Genomic DNA, 12,848 nt, shown 5'->3' with positions numbered 1-12,848 from the left:
TCAGTTCCAATGGTTAGACTCCTCACTTAAGGTGATTTTTGTTCTTTCAAAGACTCTGTTATCTTTTCCCTGCAATAAAGCTTCCATTGGTTTGCCCATCCCCCTTGCACACTCCAGCAGACATGTCTAAATCACTACTGTGGACAAGTTCAAGTTTGTCCTCATGATATCCTAGACTCCATGCAAATCAAGGAATGTGCTCACAGATACTAACAGAAGAGGAATGAGGTAAGGCAAGGTATATCACCTTTTTACTTCTAAACACTTCTAAACACTTCTAAACACTAACATATCTGAGCCTCAGCTCAAGACCCATATATTTATTCAACTAATACCTACTGAGCGTCTGTTAGATACTCTACAATTATGCCTGATCTCGAGTCCAAAAACAAACAAAAACTGAATTGGTGAGTTCATTCAAAACAATTTTTCCAATTGTTTTCTAAAAGTACTTACTTGAAGACGTCTTATATTGTCAACTGCAAGAACCATCACTTCATTTTCTTGAAACGCAACATCTATTTCTTGCTTTAATACTATAGCAGAGTTCTCACATACTTTCTTTGTCTCCCAGAGCTGATTAAGAGATTAAAAAACTAAAATAAGATTATTGTATCCTCTGAAATATTATAAAGACAAATCCTAGTCTTAAAGCAAGAAACAAACCATGCTTCACATTTGAAATGCCTATGATACCAGAAATTTTTCAATTATTAGATAATTCAACAATAAATATTTATTTATTACATGCTATAGTAAGAAGCAGTTAGTACTAAAGTAATGAGTGCTAGAGCCAAAATGCCTTAGTATGAATTTTAGTCCTACCTAATGTTGTAACATTGTAAGATTACTTAACTCAGTGCCACTCAAAATAAAGGACCTCCTGCTAGTTCTCAAACAGTCTGATACCAAGACAAGGAGCCGATACCAGAATGTAAATCAATTGTATCACTATACACACTAACAGTATACTTAGTGATAAAGTTGGTTTTTCTTAGCAGGACTTTCTTGATGAAAGTTGCAGTGCATTGATTTACATTCTGGATCAAGCTCACTGAGACTGGCACATCAAGTAACGCTGATTTAACCTTTCTGTGTCTGTCTCCTCAGCTACAAAAAGAACTGTTGTGAGAATTAGCAAATTCTAATACATGTACAGCACTTTGCACAATGTCAGGCATACAGTAAATATTAAGTAAATTTTAGCTACAATTCATACAAAACACTATTAGATGCTACAGGGACAAACCAGGGTCCCTGGCCTCAATGAGTTTGTAATCTAAAATGTGTAAACAAGTTGGAGAAGCACTAGAGCATTGGAGGTGAGGAGTAAATCAAATCTATACTTAAATCCAGACAGAATTTGATAAGTAACATAAGAAAATGATATAGAGTTATATGGTATTAAAGGAGAGACATTTCCCCAAATGGAATACTGGGAAAGGCTTCACTGAAGGTTTAGGGAGCTGGCAGGATTATTATCAACAAGGAGAGATTCGAGGAAGCGGGGTATTCCAAACATAAGAAACCACATAAGCAAAATACAGAGGCAGGGAACTACAGGGTGTTTAGGAAAATGTGAGCAGTCTAGTGCAGGTTATCTGTATAAATAAACTAGAAAACAGACTGCAGCGGAACGAGGCCATACTGTGGAGATGTCTGATGGTAGACTTAGGAGTACATTATTTATCCGGTAGGCAAGGGAGACACTTTCTGATTTTGAGCAAAAATGACATGACTGTATGTACACAAGGAAAATATCTTGGAAGTAACATATAAAAATCCAAGAAAGAAAAGACTGGAGGCAGAAACTAATACGAGAAAGGCAACAGGTAATGGAAACTTGAAATGGAAAAGCAGAAATAAATAATAGAAAAATGGAAAGGTAGAAGCCACTAGAATTGGCAAGTAGCTAGATGTGGGAATTCAAGGTAGAGGAAAGAGTTAAAAATTATTCTGAGGAATCAAATGTAATATATTTAAAATAATCAAAATACAGTTTATTCATTGGACTTCTCTAGCACCTGGCCCACAATAATACTCAGTGAACGTGTACTGAATGAATGAGACTGGTATAGTCCATGTAACACCACTTTTCAAAGATAAAGACGAATCTTGTAGTTTCCTGTTTTACTTTCCGCAATAATACCCATCAATTTCTTAGTCTGTAGGGGGTTTGACTTACAATTAATAAATGTTTAAAATGAAAATCTCAATATCTCTCACCCTGATTGTCTGGTCATCAGAAGATGTCAAAAATGATGTTCCATCAGGAGAAAACATCGCACAATGGACCCAACTTAAATGTCCTCGGCAATCAGCAACTTTTAAACATGAGTCCATGTTCCACAACTACAGAACAAACACAGCATACAGGAGATGACGAAAGTGTTTTAAATATATGCAAAATGACTTGTGCAGATTATTCACTGTATCCTTATTTTTGATAGCAAAACAACTGGAAAGAACCCAAATAACTACCAGTAGGACTAACTTAATAAACTACATTTATCACATAATGGAATACTACGAGGCCATAGAAAGTAATGAGAAAACACCCTGATAATGACTAGTCTCTGGGATATATCGTTTACAGAAAAAAAGCAAGAGTATATATATTTCAGCAGAATATATATATACATACACATATATATATTATACTATATATATGTGTGTGTGTGTGTATAAATATACGTGTGTGGATATGTGCACACACACTATATTATATAAAAGATGAGAAACAAATATGTAAATATATATAGTTGGATACAGATGTGGAGAAAAATAGTACATATAAATATCTGCTTATATATGCAAAAAGAAACATTGGACTGTTAGACAAAAAACAAAATGGTTACCTATGGAGAGGGGTGGGAAAGAGCAGAGGGGAAAGGACAGCGACAAAAGCAAGACTCCTCTGAGTATAACTTATTATAAAGCTTTGATTTGGAAGCATGCAAACGTTGTATGTATTTTTTAAAAAATCAATCTAAAAATAGACAAATGTAAGAAGATTCCATATTCAGACTATTTTTCACTGTCATCTAATCCTCAGTTCAACGGATGGCAAAACCCTACACTAAATGAGTGTACTAATTGTACACGTACACATTTCTCCTGCTATTCATGCTTATTACAAATTGTCAGTGTCTGCCACCAGCCTGGCTGTATTTTGTCCTGAGTTCTGCTGTAAATTACTCAGATATATTCTAGTCTAATGAAGTACCATATGTGCCCGAGTTCCTCTCATTACACTCTGAATTACAGACCTACTTTATGATTTCAGAACTAGCAGTGGCAAAACAAGTACTTCATCACATGCTCAGTGGTCTTCAATCAGTAAGTTTTATGGTCACAAATTAATTACATGAAGTCTTCACTGCTTTATCTCTAGAGTCCAAGCTGGGACATAAAGAGCTAAAGTACAGAGATGAAAGTGGTTCCACAACTGACAAATCTCCCTTGAAATCCTTTCCTCTCTTCCCTTCTGGTTCTTTCCATCATTTCTTTGTCACTCTGAGCCTCCAAAACCAACTAAGTTCTTATATTTCGAGAGGGAAGACAATGTTTCCTGGAGCTTTCTAAGAATACGGCAAAGATTTTGGAAGTAACAGGAAAGGCAGAAAGAGGGGTTGTTCCTCCACACCGCCTAAAAATCCTGACAAAACCCAGGATGAGGAAATTGCCAACCATACCTATCTTGAGGATCTACAGGTAAGGTGCAAGATCTCCTAGCAGATCTGAATCTGTCAATCTAAGGCCCACAGCACCCTACTTCTTCCCATGGTTTCACACAGGACTGGAGCTCATTCACACTCACTGCCTCTACTTCCAATGGAAGGATTCTCGGCGTGGAAGTTCTTCAGTGTTAGCTGCACTGCTGTACTTAGAATTAAAAGCTTACAGAACTCATCCACTCACTTTCGTTTTACCTGTATCTCCATGCTGAAGGGATGAATATAGCTCAACAACTCTCCTCCAGCACCTTCATAGAAAGGGGCAAAGTTGGCAAACTCACTAAAAATTGCCGAAATAAGCAAGCTTCCTTTGAAGAGAGCCTGTGAACCAAGTGAATTTCCCTATTTTCCAGATGATAGCCCATCTCCATCTTCTTGGGCTATAATTACAAGGGGCTTCAAATTACTTGGTGGTGAGACCCACTCAAGGAATGAGTATTAACAAAGCTTGAAAAAACTCATCCACCTTTGGAGAAAAAAAATCAGGAAATTCATTGCTTTTTGAAAATTTTAATATAGAATTCACTGAGTAGGATTCTTCCAGGGACTGTTAGGTACAGATTCTAAATATAAAATCTACCAGATAAGTGCAAAATTATAAATATATACAAGTAATTTATAGGATCCATTTTATTCATTAGTGCTTAGCAATGAACATCTCAGGTTCTAAATTTAACTACCATCTTAACTTCTCGATGATCTACAAAATCTGAACTGGACTCATCTCTCATCATTTCTTTGACAGAAGAGTCTATGTCAATATTGTTTAAGAGATGCCATGTTTCTGCTTAGGAAACCAGTGGTCATTCCACTGTCTCCCCAGAACTTGGCACAAGCTAGCCATTCAACAAATACTTGGTGAATAGTACTGTCATCCCCAGTATGATTTGTCATACTGTCAAATCGAGTCTTTAATCACTGCTAATGTAATAAAGCTGGCTATATCATTTAATATCCTAAAGCTATAGGTCATTATGCTATAAAGAAAATATTCTATAATTTCTCAAGCAAACATCCTCAGCAGTTAATGGTTTAAGCAGCCCACCCTTTGTCATCCTTGTACCTCTGGACACCCAAACTTCACAGAGTAAAGTCAACTACTCACCTCCACACAATACTGGGACAAAGCCACCACTGCCAAATGATTTTGGGGGGAAAAGTCACAGTACTGGATGGTGCTGTGATGGCCTGTATGGATTTCTGCCAAGAGACCACTGGTATGAATGTCAAAAAGCTGTCAACATAGAAGAGAGAGATAGCTATGAAAGTAAAAATGTTTTTTAAATAAGCTATACCCAAACTAAATATAAATTTATTTCTAAAAGAATATCCTATTTCAAATATAAAGTATAAATCCTGAAAAAATACTATAATTACTAATAATTGGCACAAATGACAGTCATAAATAAGATACAAATCTATACACATATACTTTAAAAATACTACTCATCTTGAAACATGATTCTTATATAAGAAAATTTATCACAGATGATCTCTCAGGCTGGCCTAGAAGAAATAAAACCTTTGTGAATGAATAGACTAGCCAAATTAACATACAGAGCAGTTCTCCCTAATGCTTGTTTACTCAAAAGAGAAAATGGATAGTCACAAATGAAGATGATCAAAATAACATAGAGCGGAGGCTTGCTAAAATGAAATTAGCGCAATCATTTCTAGTTCTCTTCAGAACTACCAAATTACTCCATTATGATCAATCGTTTTCTCATTTTTGAACCAAAAAAAAAGGAGCTATTTTTGAGTAATTCAATCTTCTTCAATTTTTGAAAGATTTTTAAATGCTGAATAAACTCTTCCAAAAGTTTTTGCCAAATGATAACAACCTTTACGCCAATATATGGTACGGCAATTTATGACCAAGGTAGTCTTAAGGAAGGAAAAAAAAGCGTCCTGCGGGAGCCATGAACATGTTCTGTGAATGCAGAGATCTGCGAGCACGCAGATGGTAAGCAGCACAGCATCAGGGTCTAACAACAAAGGACAGGAAATCACGCTTAAAGCGCTTCCTAGGACAGGTCATTCTCAAGAATTAGTGGCTGATGGTGATAGAAGAAACTTGGCAAATATGGAATAGGCAGTTGCCCCAATTATTGGACAGCAAAAAGACTTAATAGGAGTGAGCTAACAACACAAAAGAGTTGAAAATAAGAGGCAATGGAGAGACCAAAGAGTAAGAAACTGGGATCTACATGTAGTTAAGGGTGATCATCAGTAGCTGTATTTTAGCAGGTAAAATAAGGAACTGGTCCAGATTTTTAAAATAAGAGGCATTTCATGCAATATAATATTATTTTCCTTTCTCACTAGAACATCTTTTAAAATGCTCGAATTCATTAGGGAAATGCAAATCAAACCACAATGAGATGCCACTTTACTTAATAGAATGGTTATAATAAAATAATGAAAAATAACAATTGTTGACAAGGATGTGGAGGAATTAGAACTCTTGTACACTGCTAGTGAGAATATAAAATGGTGCAGATGCTATGAAAAAATTTGGTGGTTCCTCAAAAAGCTAAATATAGAATTTCTATATGACCCAGCAATTCAACTCCTACGTGTATACACAAAAGAAGTAAAAGGGCTCAAATAGACACTTGAAAACCAATGTCCCTTGTAGCATTACTTGCAATAGCCAAAAGGTGAAAACACCCCAAGTGTCCCTCAACAGATGAAATATTATGTAGCCATGAAAAAGAATAAAGTTCTGATACATGGTACAATATGAACAATAGCATGGTTAAGTGAAATGAGCCAGACATAAAAGATCCAATATTTTATGATCCCACTTACATGAAATATCTAGAACAGGCAAATTCATAGATCAGAGGTTACCAGGAGTTCAGGAGATAAGGGAATGGGGAGTTTTACTTCCTGGTTACAGAGTTTCTGTCTGGGGTGATGAAAAAGTTTTGGAAATAGTGGTGATAGTTGTACATTGTGAATGAAATTAATGGCACTGAACTGTTTATTTAAAAATAGTTAAAATGGCAAATTTTACGTATATATTTTACAACAAAAAATTTTCTGATCTTCGAATCTTGTAAATGCAGTGGTTCCTTTTATGTTCTTACAGTCTTTCACAAACTTAAGACAAAAACGAGATATGTTTCTTTGGTTTCCTGCTAAGGGAGTATAAACCTATAAGCAACCAAGATCCAAGGGTCACAGCTACTAGATCAATAACAATAACATAAACACCCCTCAGTGAATTTTTATATAACTATATGGTATATTTCAACTGTGTTCTTTAAAATGTAATATTTGGGTCTACAGCCATACCACCCTGAACAAGCCAGATCCAGTCTGATCTCGGAAGCTAAGCAGGGTCAGGCCTGGTTAGTACTTGGATGGGAAACCACCTAGGAAGACCAGGTGCTGTAGGTGTAAAAAATAAAAAATAAGGGATTGTAAACTGACAAGGTCCTTGAATCTGTAAGGTCAACCAAGGGTTGCCTCACCTAAAATAAAATAAAATAAAATGTAATATTTGGTATGTGGTGACAGAAAGAAATCTAACTATGGGTAATGAATACATAATGCAATATATATGTGCATTACTGTTGAATTGTACACATGAAAGTTACTGGATTTCGTTAACCAATGTTACCATAATAAAAATTAAAAATTAAATTTTAAAAGTAAATAAATATTTTAAAATAGTAAAATGTAATATTTGGGTTAGGAGGAACACAAAGAGGTTGGTGAAAGTATACACACTTTTCTTTATAAGATGAATACAATTTGAAAATCTAATGTATAACAAGATGACTATAGTTAAGAACACTGTATTGTATAATTGAAATTTGCTAAGAGTAGACCTTAAATATTTTCACCAAAAAAAGGTAAATAGATGAGGTAATAGATATGTTAATTAACTCAATAGAAAGGAATCCTTTCATAATGCATACATATATCAGATCATCATGTTACACATGTTAAATATCATAATTTTGTCAATTATACCTCAACAAAGCTAAAAATAAAATTGTAATGCTGTTATTCAAGTCTCTTAAAATTACTAATAGAATGGAATGTCACTGAGCCATAAATCAGAAAACGTGGCTCTCTGAATCACGATGTAACTTTCAGCAAATTATTTGGCTGCTCTGAAGCTCAGCTGCCTCATTATTATCATAGGGCTATTGAAATCTGCTATGTCCCTTAGATATTTATATCAAAAATTATACATGAGGGCACTCTGAATACCACATTGTAAGTTATTATTAGATTGAAAAAGGAGGAAGGCATTTCCTTGTTATTTACTTTTCTGGCATATCTTCTTTATTTACTTCAGCGAAATCTCATAATCATCCTCAGTCATCGATGAGTATTTCTCTCTATCCGAGTCACCAAATCATAAAATTTTAGGAGTAAGAAAGCATTTTGAAAATCACCTAAATCTAAGTATTCAAAATTGTAAAACAACAAAAAAAAGTGATACAGAAACTATTCCATGTTCTTAATGAATCTGAGAAACACTGGATTAAACAATACTAATTGCTTCTGTACATAGGACTTCCTGAGGCCTTGACTGTGTTAGTACACACTGAGGACCTCAAGCGGGGAGCAATCAATGTATAACATTCCCCAAACCAGTAGGACTAAGGAGCCCTCTTCTCAAAAGGCCTGTGGACATTCCCTAGAGCATAGTTCTAAGAACTATGAGAGGTTAGGGAGACTGTCCCAATCTTATAGCTCTACTTTATATCAATGAACAAATGTAAAATGCAAAAAATCAATGGAAGTTTTAATTTTCGTTAAATTTGGCTTTTTAAAATACTAATACTTACAAAGATTTTATTTTTTGCTGCCACCATTATCCTAGAACCATCAGAAGACCATGAACAACATTTCACCATCACTTCCATTTCCTCTTGAGGCTCCTCTGAACTTAGGAAGAACTGCTTCACATTAATGCTTTTCCTCTCATTTGCTGATTTCACATCCCAGAACTTTGAATTACCAAAAAAAAAAAAAAAAAAATTAAGTTCGTTTTAAACTTAAATCACACCTCTAGAATTTCACCAGGATTAAATACCCCACAAATTATTCACTTTACCTAATGGATTTTTATTCATGCATGACTTTTTATAATTCTTTTAAACTAAGTACTCCAGTTTCAGCACATTCCTAAAAAGAAAAAAATTAGAAGCACTGCCTGAAATGCAGAATGCAAAACTAAATAAAATGTTAGAGGAGCCTTGCATGATGTGGAGGCTAAAGATTAGGTGTCGACAGTAAGGATGAGCGTGGAAGAAGGGTGAGATGAAGACTCACAACTTGCCACTGCTGCCCTCTGCTGTGCCAGGCATGAAGTACACTTCACATCTACTACGTGCACAGCATGGACACGACGCAGGACCCAGTCCAGGACAAGTTACAACCTAGCAGAACATCCAGAGACATAAGGAAATCCCTGAAAACAGAAGACAAAGAATAGGCTGAAAGGAAGCAAGAGACTTTATGTGTTTGGTGGGGCCAGACTGGGCTCTAAAACAACGGGATCCTGAGGAATGCGATACAAATGACTAAAACTACTCGCTCAGCAGAGCCACATGAGCAGCACAAAAGACCAAGGCCTTCAAGAAGATCCATCTTTACTCCTATCTTCACAGAGTGATAATAGCTGCCATGTCCAGACCAAGGGTTGGCCAAGGACAAGGAACGAAAAATAAAGCTGCATCTCAGGTTTTAACTCCACTTCCGAAGCACAGCTCAAGGTAAAACTCAATTTTTCTGGCCAGGCACATTTTTAAATCTCTCTTAAGTTTAGAAAAGTATTATATACACTAAGAAATACAGCCAAAACCAAAACCTTTCCCCTTGCAGTAACTGTGGATAAATTGGAAGAAGCAAAAGAGACATCAGGTACTAAGATAATTAGCTTTTCTTGATACTAATGAAGCAAAAAAAAAAAACTAAACAAAAATGCCAGAAGCTTCAGTCACATCAGCCAGAATATGTAAGAAATCACACTGTTTCCCTCTGAATATGAACAACAAAGCAACCACTACCTGGATTTAAGAAAGAAAAAAAAAAACTAACACAACCCAATTTTATTACATCTGTCGAAACCACACCTTCTGCATGTGGACCTGACTTTAGATCCTGTCCAAGGAGTGATGAAATTTCACATATCGAGGGACCAAGTAAATACCAGCAATCAATTTTGAGCGAGTCACTGCACTGTATTTAGTGACCCATGTGCACCCTGGCCCTTATGTAGTTTAAATGGCAATTTTTAAATAAAACTCACGTTTTGAAACAGTTTATCATCAGGGCCTGAAAAACACATGCTTATCGACATGATACCCTAACAAAATGCTTAAAAGATTGCAGAGTCATTTGGGACAGGAAATAATTTTACAGTTCTTCATCCTCTCAGAAAGTAAAAGCTTTAGAAGTCTTTGACCTTGAAATGCTGTTATCCAACATCATTTTGCAGGACCTCTGCTTACTACATGTCACTATATCAGTGCAAACCAGCCAACAATACTGGCTTAATAGCACTGGGAAAGCTGCCACAGCATGGCAGTTCTCACCAGGAGTGCAGTAATGTCTGTCCCCTGCTGCTAGTGCTATGTGCTCTACAATCACATTTTGATACTCACACATGAAATCAAAATCCTGTCCCCGAAAACTTAAATATTTTTTTTCTTTTGAGTTTGGAGTGGAGAAGTCTTAATTTCATTTGAAGGGACATAGCAAAGGTTTATCATCTTGAACACATTTACTAACCACTCTGCTAGTCGCTTTGAGATTATATAAATAAATCAGATACAGATACTACTCTCAAGGAGTTTGCGGGCCAGTAAAGGACGTAAGACAAGCACATAAATGACTCTAACACAAGATGTGTCAGATGTGTCATTTGAGAGGTAAAGATACAGCACAGTGGAAATGCTATACCCAAGCTGTGGGCATGAGGGAATACTTTGCAGAGGTGGCCACCTCGCTCTCCTCCCCAAAGATCAGCCTGCTTTATACCGCCTTAAGATGAACAGAATTTCAACACCAGAAAAACGGGAGGAACACTCAAGGGCCTAAAGGGTGAGCATAAGCTAAAGTACAAAATGGGAAAGCAAAGGAACTAAGAGGAAAGGACAAGGACAGTCTGGGTGTAGCATCAGGTGCCTGAACACTTCCCCAACAGAGCCCTCACCTGCTCTCAGAGCACCTTTTACATACTTTTACCATTTTTATGGTTTGTCTATTCACCTACCTTTTTTCCCAACTGGATTCTGAACAACTTCAGGCCAAGAATTGTTGTTTTGTTTTGTTTTTTTATTAGCATTTAAAACCCAAATGCCTAGTATAACATCTGACACATAGTAAGTTTTCAATAAGTAATCAATTAATACATTTTGAGTGAATAAACAGGTTATTACCATGTTTCAAGCACAAGTGAGTAGAGACAACAGCATTACCGAAAGAAATAAAGTTCAGGTTAAAGATGCGGATAGAACACACACATTCATCTCCGCACCCTTCCCAAACTCACTAAGACAATAGTAAAGAGAATTTTTCTCTCTAGGCATAATTCACAAGGTGAGAAGAGTGAAGGAAGAGATAACAGCAACAAAACTGTGACGGCTAGAAAGCAGAAAGACAAGTGATAAGAAGCATCCTAAAAACTGAATCCTGAGCCTATAGTGGGGAAAGCCAGGAAGCAGCCCAAGTCACACCGCAGAACTCCTGAAATGCTTAGGAAGCATTGCACCTGCTACCTGCAGGTAAAGGTGAAGCTAAATCACAAGGAATCATTGAAAGTTCCTTGAAATACCCTCTCCGACTATGCAATCCAGGTTGCTGTGCCCCTACTCTGGCTGAAAAGAGGGTTATTCTACACCCAATACAGCTGAGAGCAGGGTCACCACTCTGAAAACAGGGAAATTAGGATACTTCAAATGTTGAGAGCACCACCTAGACATCTTCGCAGAACTTGATAGCCAGACTTATATCATACAGGTAGGAGACTGAAAGTTTTCCCTGAATACTCCACCAGAACTTCACAAAAGATCTAACAACTTTAACATCAAGAGTTCACCATCAAAAATGACAGCCAATAAAATTCACAATTTCCTATCAGCTTTTTGGTGCTGCACTTGTAAAAATAAGCAGATATCTGAGGATTAGGCAACTAATACATGTCTCTAAAATGTAGACAGAAACCGAAACTAACAGAAAAAAAAAACCAGTAACTAAACAGAAATACGAAAACTTCAAAAAAAAAAACATTATTAATACCCACAAAAAGATAAAAGATATTGCGTCCATGAAACAAGAATAGGATAATATTAAAAAGGGAACTCATCATACAAATGGGTACTGAAAAATATGATAGCAGACTTTAAAAATTCAATAGAAGGATTAGAAATAAAGCTAGAAAATTGGACATATGGACAGAAGAGGGAGAAAAAAATAAAAAATCATCTGAAGCTAGAAAATTGGACATATGGACAGAAGAGGGAGAAAAAAATAAAAAATCATCTGAAACAAAAAGACATTCCAGAAAGAGAAAACAGAGAATAAATCAAATAACTTCAAGGAAACCTCCAAAACTGAAGGATATGAGTTTCCATCTTGAAAGAAACCACCAAGTGCCAAGTAAAATAAATGATAACAAACCCACACCAAGGTACATTATCATAACATTTAAGACAAGAAAAATGACTAGAGATAAATAAAAGATATTAAAAGTTTCGAGACAGGAAAATAGATCACATATGAATTAGAATGGCTTCAAACACCTCAAGGGGAACTTTAGAAACCAGAAGACAAAGGAGCAGTATTTTTCCAAAATTCTAAGGAAAAAAATATTTCCAACCTAGAATATGTATGCAGTCAAAAATATCAATTAAGTTTGAAGCTAGCAGGAAGACACTTGTAGAGAGTCAAGGACTTATACAATTACCTGCAATAGATTCTTTCTTGGGAAGATAGAGGAATTCTCTACCAGGCTGAGAGAATAAACCAAGAAAGAAGACAAGTAATCCAGGAAAAAAAGGGTTTAAACTCAAGAGAAAAACAAGGAATGCCCAGGATTACAATAAAAGGAGGTCCCAGAAGGGTAGCTGGACACTGGGAACA

The 12,848-nt window shown here is 36.1% G+C and overlaps 1 protein-coding gene and 1 pseudogene across 1 annotated transcript in view; one reads left to right on the top strand and one right to left on the bottom strand.

Moving 5' to 3' along the window:
• APAF1 (apoptotic peptidase activating factor 1) overlaps nt 1-12,848 on the bottom strand; it is a gene marked incomplete at its 5' end in the record, with an annotated part of 76,048 nt that overhangs the window by 32,164 nt on the left and 31,036 nt on the right. Inside the window, 4 exons of the mRNA XM_023527445.1 lie at nt 457-576; nt 2,227-2,352; nt 4,843-4,971; nt 8,549-8,710. Coding sequence (XP_023383213.1) covers nt 457-576; nt 2,227-2,352; nt 4,843-4,971; nt 8,549-8,710 — 537 coding nt within the window. The remainder of the gene's footprint in view (nt 1-456; nt 577-2,226; nt 2,353-4,842; nt 4,972-8,548; nt 8,711-12,848) is intronic.
• On the top strand, nt 7,024-7,142 carry LOC111736019 (annotated as a pseudogene).

This window comes from Pteropus vampyrus, unplaced genomic scaffold (assembly GCF_000151845.1).
Source record: "Pteropus vampyrus isolate Shadow unplaced genomic scaffold, Pvam_2.0 Scaffold16, whole genome shotgun sequence".
NCBI lineage: Eukaryota > Metazoa > Chordata > Mammalia > Chiroptera > Pteropodidae > Pteropus > Pteropus vampyrus.
The sequence above is the reverse complement of the archived record's forward strand: the minus strand, read 5'-3'. Positions and strand labels throughout refer to the sequence as shown.